Source organism: Thunnus thynnus, chromosome 11, assembly GCF_963924715.1.
Source record: "Thunnus thynnus chromosome 11, fThuThy2.1, whole genome shotgun sequence".
Classification (NCBI taxonomy): Eukaryota; Metazoa; Chordata; class Actinopteri; order Scombriformes; family Scombridae; genus Thunnus; species Thunnus thynnus.
The window spans coordinates 25,214,190-25,230,360 of NC_089527.1; the positions used below are offsets into that span (position 1 = coordinate 25,214,190).

General features: G+C 40.6%; 1 protein-coding gene across 2 annotated transcripts; it reads right to left on the minus strand.

Annotated features, from left to right (window-relative positions):
- Nucleotides 1–200: 200 nt before the first annotated feature.
- On the minus strand, nucleotides 201–8,831 carry shox (shox homeobox). Of its 2 annotated transcripts, none has more exons than XM_067604079.1 (6): nucleotides 8,395–8,831; nucleotides 6,514–6,722; nucleotides 3,304–3,361; nucleotides 3,051–3,139; nucleotides 778–990; nucleotides 201–430 (listed from the first exon to the last, which is right to left on the minus strand). In XM_067604079.1, the coding sequence occupies exons 1-6, from the start codon at nucleotides 8,639–8,641 to the stop codon at nucleotides 341–343; spliced, it is 906 nt and encodes a 301-aa protein (XP_067460180.1). In that variant the 5' UTR covers nucleotides 8,642–8,831; the 3' UTR covers nucleotides 201–340. The 2 variants fall into 2 exon arrangements, with proteins under 2 accessions (XP_067460180.1, XP_067460178.1); XM_067604077.1 differs by having other exon boundaries at nucleotides 3,051–3,160.
- Between the last annotated feature and the right edge of the window lie 7,340 nt (nucleotides 8,832–16,171).

The window sequence follows — 16,171 nt, forward strand, 5'->3', positions numbered from 1 at the left end:
CCAGAACCGTCCTCCATTAGAGCTCATGCACTTGGCAGCAGCAGGGAACACAGTGGTTGGAGACAAATATGGCCATTTTTTAATGTTCTTTTTTCTTCATTTTTTTTTAGTGAGGGTGGTGGGGGGCAAGGGGGGGGGCAAGGGGGGGTGTAAAGGTGAGAGCTGTTCCAATGCCTCGGTGAGGGAGGTGGTGTGTGGGTCTGTTTCCCCCATGCTCAACCCTCTGCATTGTCAACATGGCGGCAGCCAGCGTCAGCGAGGCTCTGCTTTTGGCCCTGCTGCTGCCTGCCAGTTTGCTTTGTTCTAACGTCTTCTGGTCTGACGGGCCCCGGCCTGGCCCTCAGACAGACATCCACATGTGTTTGTACGGTCCTTGGGATGTGATCTGTGCCTGGAGTGGACTGAGCCACTGGCCCCGCAGAAGTCCTGCCTGTTGGGGCGAAAAGTAAAAGGTGATTTCATTGGTATTTAATTACCGTTCTCTACAAGTGGTTTGTTTTGGCAGCTGGTTTTGTGACAATTTTCTCGCTCCCTCCTTCTTTTTATTTTCTTCCTCCACTGTTCTCCCCCTTTCTCTCTCACACACACTCTCTCTCCCCCCTCTCTGTATGTGTTCCTCTCTTTCATTCTCACTCAGTGTTTTTGTTTAGTTTTAGCTGTGAGTGTCACGGCCCTTTCACAGGCTCAGTCTTGTGTGAGAGGCGATTATGGGCATCAGGCGAGCGGAGGGGCAGCCCGGTGGGGTCAGAGTCCCAGAGCCTCGGTGTGTTTTCTTGCCTTGAGTCGCAGGTCGGCGATGCTCGAGTTCTTGCTGTTGCTTTTGGCAGCTGCCGCCACCGCCGCCGCTGCAGAGGCCGAGTCGGCGAGCGATGCGATTGGTAGTCCGAAGGGAGGGGGCGGGAACATCAGGTAGGGAGCGTGAGCAGCCAGGTGAGGGTGCAGGTGGGGGTGGGAGTGGGTGACCCCATCCAACTGGAGCTGGGCTTGAACCTGCAGAACAGCCAAACACAAAAGTTAGTCAGCGGCGGCGCCTCGGGCCGTATGTGTGTGTGTGTGTGTGTGTATGAAGAGGGTTGAGGATTTAGGTTTCACAGTCTGACACTATTAAATTCCCCCTCAAATTTTACCCCCTCAAAGCTGTTGCTTACAGTGTGTTTTCTAAGAAAATAGTTAAGGGCTGCACTCTGCGCTTTAGCCCTTTTTTCATGTCAGCTATTCTAAAAGTTAATGAATCATACATTGCTCTCAGACACCACATCCAATTTAATCGTCTAGAATCAAAGTCTTTCTAGGACCCAGAACAGATTTGTTTAATTCAGACTGAGGACTCCGTTATACCCTTGGAAATATACAATCTTGTTATCCTGATTATGTATTCAATTGCATAAATAAACAATTTTGCACTAAAAAGATATTCACATATTTGGAGTTATAAATATTTATCCAGACATATTCCTGAGTCAAGGGGAAAAAAAGAAACCATAAGGAGCATAGAATATCAGTTTTCACATTCTTGGCAATTATTTTATAAGAAGTAGGTGAAAATTAAGCATCCGCTCACTTCAGAGAGAGAGAGCTGAGCCTGTTGCCATTTCTCATGTGTTTCAAACACCACAGGAAGAAGTGGGAAAACTAAAGTATTTCATGCTTTCTTCTCCAACCAAAATAGAACGATATAAAGTCAAAGTTTTAACTTGACTAAATATTTTTTTTTCACTTTTCCCTTTCATATTGGCTAAAGTACTGAAAATGACTTAAGCTAAAGTTGTCCAATAACGGAGAAAATGAATATGAACCTCTCAGCTCATAGTTGCTCAGCACTGCAAAGGCATCCAAACAAAACCTCCTGCAAACAATAAGCGTTTCCACATATTTCATGTCCAAACAAGCTGCAGCTTTGACTGATAATTTCCAAATGTATGGTCGAATGACATGTGATCAAAATGCATAAGCACTGATGGAAAACCAAACAAACTTCCTGAAACTTGATTTAATCCTGTTTGGGGGGACATGACAGAAACTGATCCATCTCTGACCGAACAGGTGGTGGAGGTTTGACGTGTTTGTGTGTGAACTGTTTATGTCTTCACGCACATATGTATGGAAGTTTATCACATGCATGTGGCTTTTCGTATATTTCAAACAGATGGTTTTGGTATTTTCGCTATTTTTGCTAGTTCACAGTAAAGAAGGACAAGATGGATGAGACGGAGTCATATGATCCAACCATCAGACCTTGCAGTTACAACTCATGCACCTTACCAAGACAAACCACTACCCATTCACTCGTGTTACAAGCTGCATTGTGATATCTGTGCAGTGTCTGTGCCCACCGCCTGTTTCAACCGAGCCTCTCTCAGTACGCAGGCCGCGAGCCTCCACCCCTGCCAGTGCAGCTCAACGCCAATATCCATCAGAGCCCACTCCATTCCCTGCTTTCATCATCTCTTTTATGTGCTCGCGCCTGCCGCGCTGTTGGCTTAATTAGGCCGCTGCTTTTCACGAGGGTCAAGCAGACAACGCAGCAGCCAGGACGCAAAAGCAGATAGCAGTAGATCAAATGTCTGTCCGACTCTCCTCTCCTCTGTACAGCGAGCCTGCCCGACCCTCTCCACACAGCCAGGAGGTGAAAGGTGCACCGAGGTCTGAGCTGCTGCCTCCCCCTCCAACACACACACACACACACACACACTAACAGAATCTCTCATCACTTGCATCTAATAACTGCACATGGCCTATAGATTAATATAAACGTACAAATATAGAAGACTCTGACTCCACCACACCACATACATGCATGGACGGAAACACACACACACACACGTAGCTCCAACTTACTCTTAAACTGTTCACTCACTTGACCTGTTTTAATAAATTCCATCTTTGCCCCTGCAGTCCAAGATGCTGAGCAATCATCTTTTTTTTTCTAGCCTGCATTTTTAACATTCTTACAGTTATAATCAGCCACAGTAAAAACCATATTCACTCATAAGATGTCTCTAAATCTTTAATGCTTTGTCAGCTCCTGCTAATATGAGAACACGGCCTACCTGTTGGAAGGGCATCCGCAGGGCACCCATATTGACATAGGGTGCTACTCTGCAAGCGTCGAGGTGACTGCCGCTGCCCAGAATGACACCTGGGGAGAAGGGAAAGATGTCTGTCAGACAGCCAGACAGTTGTTGTTATGTGAGATGAGGAGGTCACAGTTTTCCACATGCAGTTAAAAAAATGGTCAAATTGTAGAAACAAAAATAAAATATTAGTAAGATCATTCCAAATGATAGAAGAAGTGATATTTACCTTTGTGCATCTGGTTTTCTTGTTTTCGACACTTCGCTCTTCTGTTCTGAAACCAAACCTAGAATTGAGAAAGCAAATTATCTGTTAGACAAAAAAAAAAAAAAAAGAAAAACACTAAATTCAATTTTAAATCAAAAAATGATTGATGTCCTATTTGTTGTCACATTCATATTATTAGAATAGTATTATAATTTATGGACAGGCCACTTATTTGTAACCAATAAAAAGAAAAATAGCTCAGACCAAATCAAATCTCTATCTTTAGCTGTTCAAATTCTGTATGCAGATGTTCGAAATAAAACCTAAAAGTTGTTTCACAAAAAATAGATGAATCCATAAAATATAAAAATATTTACAGCAGGGACATTTTAAAATATGCAGGTTGAAAAAATAAACCTCAGAAAATCCAATAGGATATAAGACAACACCGTGATATCAGTATAAACTTAATATTCAGCATCAAAGTAAATTATTTTGAATTATTATAAGAACATTGTCACAGTAGATAATAAAACACAACAAAAATGACTATAAAATAAAGCAGTAAGTCACCACAGACCATGCAGGGACATTATATGAATACTGTAAGGATATTTCGTTAAGATATTTTTTTTTAAAGAGAAAAAAGAAACCTTTGTTAACCACCTTCCAATTTGCTGACTGTCTTTGAAGCTGCAGGCTATTGTTAATCATCATCAACCTAATTTGCCTCGGTGAATAACATTATCTCCCCTCCCCTTCGACCCCGCAATGATTATCATTTACAGATGCGAAATTAGCGACTGGTCGGACCACAAAGGGCGCAGACTGATGATGATGACGACGACGACGACGACGACGATGATGATGATGATGACTCAAGGTGCCGTGAAGCCATTTTAAGCTGCGTGGAGCGTCGTTTAACATTGTGTCGATTTGACTGCAACAACCAGCCAGTCGATAAACTGTCCATTAGAGGCTGAGACAAAATGACATGAGAATAATAATCTATTGTTCTACCTGTCAAATAATAAGATTACAAATATGTTTATGTTTACAAATATCACAGCATGTTAAAGAAATATTTTCGTTATATAATTATTATCATATTTATTAATACCATTATTATTATTGTTGTTATTATTATTATTATTATTATTATTATTATTATTATTATTATTATTATTATTATCATTGGATAAAATGACACATTATGAATTGTCCTTATTGTACAGGCTGTGGGTTTTCAGCTCTACAGCGATACATGATGGTAGAAAAGGTGTTTATGAGAATCCCAGGTGATTTTGCATAGACGCACAGTAATCCCTCAGATAAATCAAGGCTAATATTAGACGCTCCGGAGATCAATTCCAATTACGTGCCAGTATGTTAAGCAAAGTGAACTACACTGGTTCAGACAGTTATTTCTTCATTAAGGGCCACTCAATGATGCGCTTCACAAATACCCTAATCTCATTTCCTTTTTGTTTTTTTATTAGAGACAGTGAATAATGACATTTAATTTAGCAGCGCGCCAGAAACCCAAAGATATTAGTCCTAACTGAATTACTGCCTGCTCCTCACCAAGCTCTCATAACTTTCAATTAGATTCATTGACAGCTGCTCGGAGCGCAGGTTCAGAGCCTGCAACAGCCCCGCTGCAATTCACTCTCACTGAAGCTGGAGAAAACATGTCCCCGTCCCCTCTGAACGTGCCTAAAAAGAGCTTTTCAGATGCTTTATTTTGCAAGAAGAGACCATCAACGGGTTGTGTGCGCTGACAGTCCTTTTTGATCACAGAAAAACACACAGTCAGTCTGTTTATCAGCCATATTTACACCAGCAATTATTTTAACGCACACGCTATGAACTTTATTAGTGATAATTACGCTGTAATCCTGTATTTTACTACTGTTAAGCAAGTCCGACAGTGTTCTGCTCAAAATGGTAGTCGGTGGGCATATAAACCTCTATGATGGGGTTTATTCATCCGATTAGATAGCTGAACAGCAGCAGAGTTGGGCCAGAATTGAGTTATTTCTAATCTGCTTTTATGGGGACACTACATCAAGCAATGGCAGATATTACAAAGAAAATGAGGAGGGATACGAGTTGACATAAGAGTGCGTCCCCTGAAGCAGCCATTCAGGCTCTTCATTCATTTTAATCATTGGTTGGGATTTTTCTCCCCCAACTGCTGCAGGTTCAGTAGGCTGATACACTGCTCGCTTGTTTGATATCACAGATTGATATTAAGTCACTTATAAAATCAAAGTATTAAGTATTATTAAAGTATAAACTATTTAATTTGGCATTTCTGTTGTTTTTTTAAAATTGCATCACGAAAGATACATTAAAGAAAAATATTCAGTCCGAATTAATAAATTTGCCATTTGTCTATAAAATCTGTAAACTCCACAGTAATGATGTGGTTCATTTTTGCAGAATTGTATACAAATAAAACTGTAATTCTCTGCAGGATTAAAAAAAAGGAATTAAAAATCATAGATTGCAAATCACAATAAATCCTCTGTTTTGTGCTACAGACACTCTCTAAATCCTTAGAGGGATATTTTATGAATATTACAGACTTTTTTACAACAGAGGTAAAGTCATCTCTATTTTTTCGTCTTTTCTTTTTTTTTTCATGTTACATGATCTCTTTATATCGCAAATGAAACAAGAGAAAAATCTCGTTTTAGACATTTTGGTGTGACTTCAACATAAAATGGGGCTCACGCAGTGATCCAGCTTGACATAAAATTTAACACGCTTGTAAACATGATCAACATGAGGTCGAACTCATGAGGTGTAACCTGATTATTAAAAAAAGAGAGAGAAAAATGGATTGTTGTGCAAACATTTCCCGATATTTTACTACATTTTTTCTCAAGTGTTAATTGCTTTATAAGAAAATAATGTCACTTCATAAAATCTGTTTTCCCTCCTTCATGTTAGCGCATTGGATTTTGATGTTGTCCTAATTATGGCAGCAGTTAACTACAGTCCCACACAGCGCTTTGATGCCACTGAACAGTTTACTCACATCATCTGATGCTATAAGAGCTCTAACAGCCTGATGCTCTACAATGTTGGATTCACCTCTAAACACCAAGAATACTGCCACAAACAAACCGTAAACGCTGCAGACACACCGCCAGTAGCTGCAGGAATATTATCAGAAAGTGGAAATATCCCTGCAGAGGTGAGGCTGATCGGGGGCATCCTCACCTGGACTCTGGCCTCGGACAGTCCCAGCCGCTGGCTCAGTTCCTCTCTCATGAAGGCGTCCGGGTAGTGCGTCTCGTCGAAGAGCCGCTCCAGCTCATTCAGCTGCTCCAAGGTGAAGTTAGTGCGACTCCTCCGCTGCTTCAGCTTGCCCTGTGCATCCTCATCCTCAGACTTCACGTCCTCCTTTTTCTCCTTACACTCGTATATTCCTGTTAAACAGTCCACGGTTGGAAAAAGAGAGAGAGAGAAGATTAGTTTAATTTTGGGCATTACACCTTCCTGGAAAAGTCACATATACACACAGTCTTCATCTCTCTCTCTCTCGTTCTCTCTCTCTCTCATTCACACATAAAAACACACACACCACACATGCACATTACTGGACCTCCATAGCCCACATTGGGCCCTGACAGGGGCCTAAGGCCCTGCAATTTGGCAGTAACACACACACACATTACACAGCCTATTTCTTCAAGAGAGAGAGGCCTGTGGCTGCATTTCTAGCCTCCATAAGTCAGCGTGCAGTCAGTGCCGTTATAAAAGTAAATCAGTCAATACATGGCATGTAAGCCTAATAAGGGTATAAGCGATTTAAAGAGCAGAGAATTAAGCTCCGGCTAAACGGAGAAGATTTAGGTCTAATTACTCGCCTCCGTAAAACAGACTGAGGTTATTTCAGGCTATAAATAAAAAATGGCCTGCCTCAACATCTTCTCCTAATAGAAACCTTTACATTGTTTTTTCTATCAAAAGCTCAAAATACATAGATTTCACACAGCGTCAGACTGTCAGTATATTGGCTGCAGTGTACTATTAGGTGTTATCATTGTGTTATTTTTAGTAACAGGCTTGACAACTGATGCAATTACCGGCCTGTTCGGTAGCATTTTGCTGTTTGTAGTGTACTGACGTCAAAAAATGTTTTTTTCCCCCACAACTGAAAAGCTTTTGATTTTATATAAATGCTCGTCAAATTAGTCCCACACAGACAGAAGCAGTCCTCTTCTCTATCGGCTTGCATTCAAATAAATTGTAAGACAGAATAATACAGTATGATGTTCGGGCTGTAGGATAAATATAGAGACAAGTTAAAATTACTCACTAAATGTCTAAAAATCTGCTCGCTGCACATTGTCTGACTGCTGAGTGACAGGAGGCCTCTCCTGTTGGTTCAATGCACTTAGCAGATAACAGGCTTTTTTTAAGGTAGCTCCATTTTAAGAGCATGTTCATTGAAACATATTTCAATTTAAAGGAATTTAACAGCTGAAACTGGATTTAATGTGACATTCGTGCGCATGAGTAGACTGTAGCAACCCTACAGGCTATAGATTTGAATTGTAATCCATCAAAACTTTTAAATAATTAATAATTTAATAAAAAACGTGCCTCAGAAATTTTATAATATTATAACAGATAAAAGAAAATAAAGTGGAGTGGGAAATGTGTCCATACACTCTCTAGTGCATCCTCCTATGATTATTACATTTGCCAAATATGTTCGTGTTGGTACAAAATATTAAACTAATGCTGTAAACGCTATTAAATATCGCAGATATAATGAAACTATATTATAAATAATAAGAAGAAATGCTTTTTCGTTGGGCCAAAGACTGAATGTCTGAAAACAATCATCAAATAGTTAAAATGACGGTCAGGCAGTGGGCCCGCCTCCTGCTCTGTAAAATAATCATTGTAATAGCAGAATTGTGTGTTAACTTTGGGAAGCTTCACCAACTGAACGCGTAATGTAAATTCAACTCTTTTTACGCGCGGATTCGTAAGAATTTGTAAAAGCAAATGTCGCTCCCGACACAAGACAACTGAACTTGAGACATTTTTCCCCCCCGACACAACACGAGACATTTCTTAAAACCTTACCCTCTGTAGCCCTCGAAACATTAAAGTCCTTGAGTTTCTCCTTTTCCAGCTCGACGTGGTCCTTGAACAGATGCACCGGGCAGTGGTTGCCCTCCGTTATGTCCTGCAGGTTTGTCTCCGGGCTGCCCAGCTCCCTCGCCCTATTCAAGCCGCTCTCCAAAACTTCCCTGTACGTGATACTCTCTTTGCTGCTCTCCTTGCTTTTCTGATCGAAAGATTTCGACACGAATGCCGTAAGTTCTTCCATGGTGTGTCGCTCAGTAGTGGTCCTGGTCAGGGGAAATCCACCGTGAATTCTCAGTATGTACCTTACCGTCAGTCTGCTCACGGATACGCTCTTTTTTGGGAGGCTGGCAGCAGCGATAGATAGAAGGGGTGGAGAGGAGGTGAGATCACTCCTGCTGTTGTGACTGTGTATTTGAGAGCACACTATTTATACACGGCCACCTCAGCCCAGCCCCCCCACCCCCCTCTTCCCTCCGATCTCTGTGTCTTGAGCAATTATAGGCCGGCTCGACTTTGCAGAATTCAACTTTCAGCAGCTTTTTTCCCCCCCCTCTTCTTCCACAAATCAATGATGGAGCTGATGGAGGCGGTTAATTGAATTACGGGGTCATTAAAATGCCTACGGTGGCTCACTCCTGCGCGAAGGCTGTATATGGCTGTTATCTAATTAATTCGACGGGAATTTAATTAACGCGATTCGGAGATACAAATGCTGGGATTGTGGAATTGCTCCTTGATTTTTTTTTTTTGTTGTTTGTTGAGTTGACAAATGTATTTGAAAGCTAATCTGTGCACGACTTGGTCCATAAGCCACCCATAACAGCTGGTGTATCAGCTGATTGGACTTATACTTCTACCTCTAATGTAGGGTTTGAGTCTGACTCTAAAAAATGCATGCAAGGAGAGAATCAACTGTATCAATTCAACAATTTAAAAATGGTGAATTAATTGAAGATATATGGACTTTCTCTATCCTAAATATTTTAAAACATCATCACAGATGTCAGTTACGTTCCGTTAATATCAGTAGAAATTTAATTAGGCCCCAACTTTTTATTTTCTGCTCATTTTAGTTGCAGGAAAATTCTTTAAAGTTATTTTCAGCACATGTATATATTTCACATGGATCTAAACGCAAACTGGAAATCACGAGGGAGAAGTGGCCAACACTTAACAGCAACAAATACATTGTGAGATAATATTGTAATTAATATTTGGCTGTTGCAAATTTTGCTCCCTTTTGAGTATTTACTTGTAATCCTTTGTGGTTTCCGGTTACAAATATGGGCAACAAATCAATAGATATCAGCAGTGAAAAAATGTTCCCTCTATTTACAGGATTTTCATGGGAATAACTGAGCCCATAATGGCTTAACGTTATCTAAGTCGTTCATCAGTCCAGCACACAAACACAAAAGGCCGGGAGAGGAGTGTGATCCCCTGGGTCTGGCGCCCTGAGCGGCCCGCCACTGTGAAAGTCTCATATCTCAGCTCTCTAATGACTCGGTTTGATGTCTCTCCATTTATCAGTGTGCCCGCTTCACATCACTGCGGCTGACGCATAAGTCGAGGTCTCTCCCTCGTGCCATGAACTGCGCCTTTTGTTGTTAATAGACCTAAATCCTCTTTAAGACGCAAATCTGCGCTCCCAGTCGTGTGCCTCGATCATCCCACAATAAAGTGGCATTTACAAAAGGCGCACGTGTGTGTAACGAAATAATCCACCAACAGGGGCTTCCTGAAAATAAAATTAAAGGGAAAAAAAATCTAACTTTTACGCACGGTGTCTGCATGTTCCATCCATCTCGTCTTTATTTTTGTGTGGTCATTTTTGATGCGTAATTTGAAATATATCCATGCTGGATATGAGAACATGCAGACACCAAAAACCAGATTCTGACATTTTAATCACATGGTGAAAATACATTTATTATTTACCAGCATAGATGCAACCACATATATTGTTATGCTTATTTTTTTAAGTATAATTTGGGTATTTTGAACGTTGTATCTCATCCCAAAGCTAATTTTCTATTCTTCTGTGCAACAAAATATTCATCCACAACAATAAAGGAAAATACATCACCAGAAGGCCTGTTGGTAGTGCATGTTTAATATGAATGATGAACACAGTGCCAATTAAAATAAGACTAACGCACAGCAGCATGCATCCATGTCACTTTTTAATTTTTTGGTTTTACTACATTTCATGATATTTGATTTTTTTTAGTTTATTACTCAGTTGCAGGAGTAACGGTGGATTTTACAGCTCCATTTTCTCTAAAGATTTTTAAAAAACTACTGCAAGTAATCTCATCGACTTGAGACACGTGGTGTCCAATCACCAAGCAGCCTGCAGGAATATCAGAAGAAATCCAGGAGGGATGCGCTTTACGCACCAACGCTGGTGTCGCTACAGTTTAGTGGCCAAAAACTCTTAAAGGAGCCTCAATCATATTTTCACTTGCCGCTCATTCTCCACCATTACAACACCCCGCCTCCTTGCTGCATGTGCACCCCGGAAAAAAACACAATGCATTGAATGTTATTTTTAATTATTCAGTTATTTATTTAGGCCTAATACTAGTATTATTGTGGTTGTTTTATCCAGTTTGGCGGACCACAGGACAGGAAAGGGACACATAACAACCCCATACAGATCTGTGGTCTGATAGGTGAGAATCACATCCCACTGTTTTTAGGTTAAAGTACTCAAATATAAAGATTATATATTATAAAGATTATAAACAGAAAAGTAACTACAATTGAATTATTATTAATATTATTATTACAGTGATAATTTTGGAATATAATACTATTCATTTTTTATCATTCAGGATTTATTTTATTTAGTTCCTTAGTGTGAGAAAACTGTAAATTTAATTATAAAACAGTATGTGTTACAATTATCAGGACAATTAATTTCTATTTTAAAGGATTATTCATCACTGTTGATCATCAGCTTTGATCAATGTGGTATCAGCCTACGTAAACTGTTGTTTTACATGTTCACTTTTTAGCATTTAAAACAGTTATTTATGTCCCCTTTTACCTACTGCATTTGATAAATTGAATTACCTGAGCAAATAAGAGACATAATCACTAAAACTCAACATACTTGCACAGAATTTTTTTTTTTCACTTTATTTAATCTATACAAATATTGTAAGTGATACACTGATTTCTACATGGCTGCAGCTGGAAACATGTTTCTTTACATGTTTCTTTGTAGGTACAAGTAAAACACAATCTCCTATAAGTGGCAGGAGGTGACAAGCGCTGTCTTTAACTGACCTACTCATGTCTTGGTCGTCCATTTACAGATAATTAGGGAGCTGAGGAATTCCTTCTCTACCTGCTTGTGAAGGCTTTGGAGCATTATCAAGACATCAGCAGACTTAAATGAGTCTGCGCTGGCTGGAGGAGAGCAGAGACAGAGAGAGAGAGAGAGAGAGAGAGAGGGAAGGAGGGAAGGAGGGAAGGAGATGGTGTGGAGGAGAGGGAGAGAAAGTGGGAGACAAATGCAATGCAAAGCACTGAGCGAACTAGGACTGTGTTGCCCCCATTGATCATACATCAGACTTTTGGGTTGGATGTTAAATATTAGAATTAAAGTGCATCATGGCCTGTGTGAAGGTTTGAATACCTCTTGTTTTGCAGCATGGACCTGCCAGTATCCAGATTTAGATTAAGAGAGGAGGGGAAGGGAAGGGAATAAAGAGAGAGTGTCAGAGCGGCTGCTGCCTGCCTGGACACAAGTCCTCACTCCAATAAATGCCACAACACTGCTTCAACCTGTTCCCTCTGTCACATTAATCCCTCATGTGTGAAGGGATGGATGATCCTAAATGCAGGTCTCAGCTTTTGGAAGTTTACCAAGATTTCTTTTTTTTTTTCCACATGTGAGAAGTCATTACTAAATTAAGGTACACACAATTTTGGAATTACAAAAAAGGCAAAGGAAGACATTTTTTGCACATCACTGAATACTTTTACATAACAAATTATAACTGAGCGTGTGTGTGTGTGTGTGAAAGAAAGAGGGAAAGAAGAAAGGGAAAGAAGAGGAAAGAGTGTTATGTTTTTACATGCACCCATCCTCATCTTTCTGCACCATGCTTCAGTAAAATAATAATATATGACAGACATGATTGTCTAAATGTTATACTTGGCCCTAGGACAGTAGAGTGAGTTTTGAAAATTTAACTTAAAAAGCAACTACTGCACCTCTAGCTTCTAATATAATTTCTATGACCATAAAGCTTCTTTTAGAGCAGCACGTATCTCCAAATATCATCATCTCATACTATAGGGACAGGGAACAGCGAAAAAATGCAATAAAGCGGTATGCTTGAATCTGATTCAGCAATGCAGAGATGCTGTACAGATGTGGCCCCTGTACAGAAACTAGAAAATTGGATTCTTCCCCCGGTATGAAAAATTTAAACTTTTCCCATACGAGGAAGAGGAGGATTTTAACTCGCAGCCATGTTAATGACAGTGATTGTGTGTTTGTTTATCAGAGTCCTCTGGCTTGTCTGCAGGGTGTAGAGATCTCGTGGTTGCTACATTGTCTTGCGCCTTCATTTAGGTCCTTTTCCAGTGCTGCAGCAGTCCATGGAGACTACAGGCTGTTCTGTGTTCAAAAGCCTTGTCTGCCATTGAAATAAGGCTTTCGGGGCAAAAAAAAAAAAAAAAAAAAAAAAAAAAATTCAACATGAAAATAACACAATGTGCAGAACATTAGCTTGCACTCGACTGGGATGTTTTGGGAATATGTTGGTTCTCCTTTCTGGATTGTTATTTTTCCCTGTGTATTCTCTAACTGCTTTCTACCCACAGGGCACCGGGGCCTCCAGTTGAAAAAAAGGCATGAAATTGACATTATACCCTTAAATGCAGTGCAGATTTGCAGGGAAAACACAGTAATCCACTGACAATGCTTAAAAATCAAACACGCTCTCTCATACTCCTTCTCTCTCTCTCTCTCTCCCTTTTTCCATAACAAGTTTGCTCTTCAGGTTAAATCTACTCATTAATAACCAGCATCAACATGAAATCATTTCCTTTAATTTTTGCCAGAAAACCCAAGGAAGAGAGTATTTTATCATATCAAGTCTCAATACAGATGCTGTTATGGTCACATACTCTGGGGAAATGCAACAATTTATACAAATCAATAGCGTTCAAATAATTCATGACTGATCACATGGTATTTTAGCTCCTTATTTGCAGTAGAAAACCATGTTTTGTTTGGCTCCCAGAGGGCAACATGAAAGACCCGGGGAGAGGCGGGGAGAATTGGGGATGGGACTGGAGAGAGTGCATGAGGATAATAGGAGGACATTGATCATTTGGTGCACAAGAAGACAACTGAACCTGTGAGTCAAGGCTAACAAGACGCATCATTTATACATTATTTAGATGTGTCTGGGCTTCTCATGTACATTTCGTTACATCAGCTTTGCATCATCATCCTCGGAGGTGGGGAGGGGGGGCCGCGCGATGACCCCAAAACAATAAGGGGAAAAATGTTACTTATGTAATTGCCTAATTTTATTTGTTCACCCACCAGCAGAGAAGAAGAAGAAGAAAAAGAAGAAGAAATATTACACACAACAACAACCAGCATAGCAGTCGGTTTGATGCTGATTTCACACAGTGTTGTCCATTTGAATTAACTATTGCGCTGTGTGCATTGTGGGAGCAAATAAATCCCAATTTGGACAGTGTTAGTCAGTCACAGCTTGTAATAGAAATTAATTTTGTAAATGTGGAGATGTATCAAGTTCCCTTTTGGCAGGGGAACCATCCCACAGACATGTTAACAACGTCTTCAGAGACCAATGAGGCCCATTTACAATAAGTGTCCGTTTTAAGTCGCTTGCTTTGTGTGCGTGTGTGCATGTGCGCGTCTCACCACAGCAGGCTATAAGGGGTCCCTCTGGTGTCAGCCGGAGAGCGGCCATTTGAGGCAGACTGGCTTTTATGGAGTGATGCTACACTTTCTCAATCACACAATTAAAGGCTGGTCTGGAGTGAGAGAGAGAGAGAGAGAGAGAGACTGTCTTGTGTTCACAGTGCAGAGAGCATGAGAGAGGGAGAAAGAGGGATAGTATCTTTTACAGAGGGTGATTTATGTTGTGGTGTTGAGAAAAGAGGAGTCCTTGATAGATGACTTCATTAGAATTAATTAACAGAACGAAAGACCCGACACAGACAGAGGAGACATGGCCGAGAGAGGGGACACAGAGGGGGGAGAGAGTGGATTTGAGGGATTAAAAAAAAAAAAAAAAAGGTGAGCAAAACACAGTGAAGGGGGTCTACCCAGGAAAAAAGAGAGGTAGAACAGTGGGAGAAAGGGAGAATGGAGAACAGATGCCAGAGATTAGGATGAGAATGGTGATGCATAAAAACGAGGCTTGTTTTCATGTGAGTATCTTGAGAGGTTAGTGTGTGATCAGACAGGAGTGCCCTCTGTGACATACACATGCACACACATGGACATATGCAATCTGGTATCTGGTTATCTAATAGAGTCAGTGACTTTTTGAGCCTAAATAGGGAGATTCTGAACTCTCACAGCTAAATTTCACCTACAAACACTAAAACCAGTTCACCAGCTACATACAGCTCAGTGGCCCATTTGGGGCGCAAACTAGAGTCTGTACACACAATATGTGGGTGTGTTGGTGTGTCACAAGTGTGTTCACTGTAAGACTGATCCGGCATGTGCCCCAGGCTGTGTCTGTTGGCTGAAGGCAGACTTTGATGGGCCAAATCACTGCCTCTCTTATATCAGACATGTCTATCATCTCATCCCTTTGAATTTCCCCGCTCTCCTCCAAAGACACAGAGGCCAGAACCCCAGTGACTACAGTCAACCCAGAGTCCACTATTCATAAACCTCAAACCTAGTTTGACATCTTCAGAGCTGGCATTTAGACACAGAGTGCAGGTAAGAATGGCACGCAATACTTCTGACTTATCACGGTGATTCTGCTTTGACATTTTGGGCATCTTCTGGACACACAGACAAGCGCTGCCACTATTGCTTAGTTAGGAAACAGGAATTTTTGGTACTGGAAGTAGGTGAGGCAGTCTAGTGGAAATGTGTTGAAAGAGTCAGATGTCAGTTAGTCAACAGGGATATAAAATGCTATGTTTTTAATAAAGGCTGTCAGAATATCAAAACGTAGAGGCAGCCATCAGTTAAAAGAGTGCAATGAGAACTTTATAAACAAGTCATAAAATCATAACTATGTCCTCTTACTAATCAGTAATAATAAAATCTCAGACAGCCCATCGTTAGTAATAAGCTGTGTTGTAAAAAAACATTGGTATCCAGCAACATTTTAGATTTTATGTTTCTTCTATGTTGTTTGATATGTTAGTAAAGTGGGCAGTGGTATATACCCTCTCTAGACAGTCATTATAAGCTGCCAGTTGATAGCTCAGTGAGCTGCTGTAGGCAGGGAGCACCTGTCACTACTCATCCATCCATCCTTGTCTGCTTTAACTCAGGTCTGATGGGAGGCAGAAGACCCTCAGAAGACCACAGCAGCCTCGCTGGCTGAGAGCAATAATTAATCTAATTCCCTCTCAATTCATTTGACACACCAAATCTATAGGCAGCACAGATGTGATACTGAAACAAGTGTCATACTAAATATATAATATAACAAATTTGCAGTGCAATTCCTGATCTATCACCCTTCTCATCCCTCCTTCCCTTCCTCTTATACCCTCATCCGTCCATCTCAGCTCAGAT

Excerpts from the sequence above, each read along its gene's own strand:
- shox (XM_067604077.1), bottom strand. The coding sequence starts at position 8,641 with ATGGAAGAACTTACGGCATTCGTGTCGAAATCTTTCGATCAGAAAAGC. Across the intron at positions 3,362-6,513 it reads TGTCCGAGGCCAGAGTCCAG|GTTTGGTTTCAGAACAGAAG; the intron begins GTGAGGATGCCC and ends TCTCAATTCTAG. Across the intron at positions 991-3,050 it reads TGCGGATGCCCTTCCAACAG|GTTCAAGCCCAGCTCCAGTT; the intron begins GTAGGCCGTGTT and ends GCTGTTCTGCAG.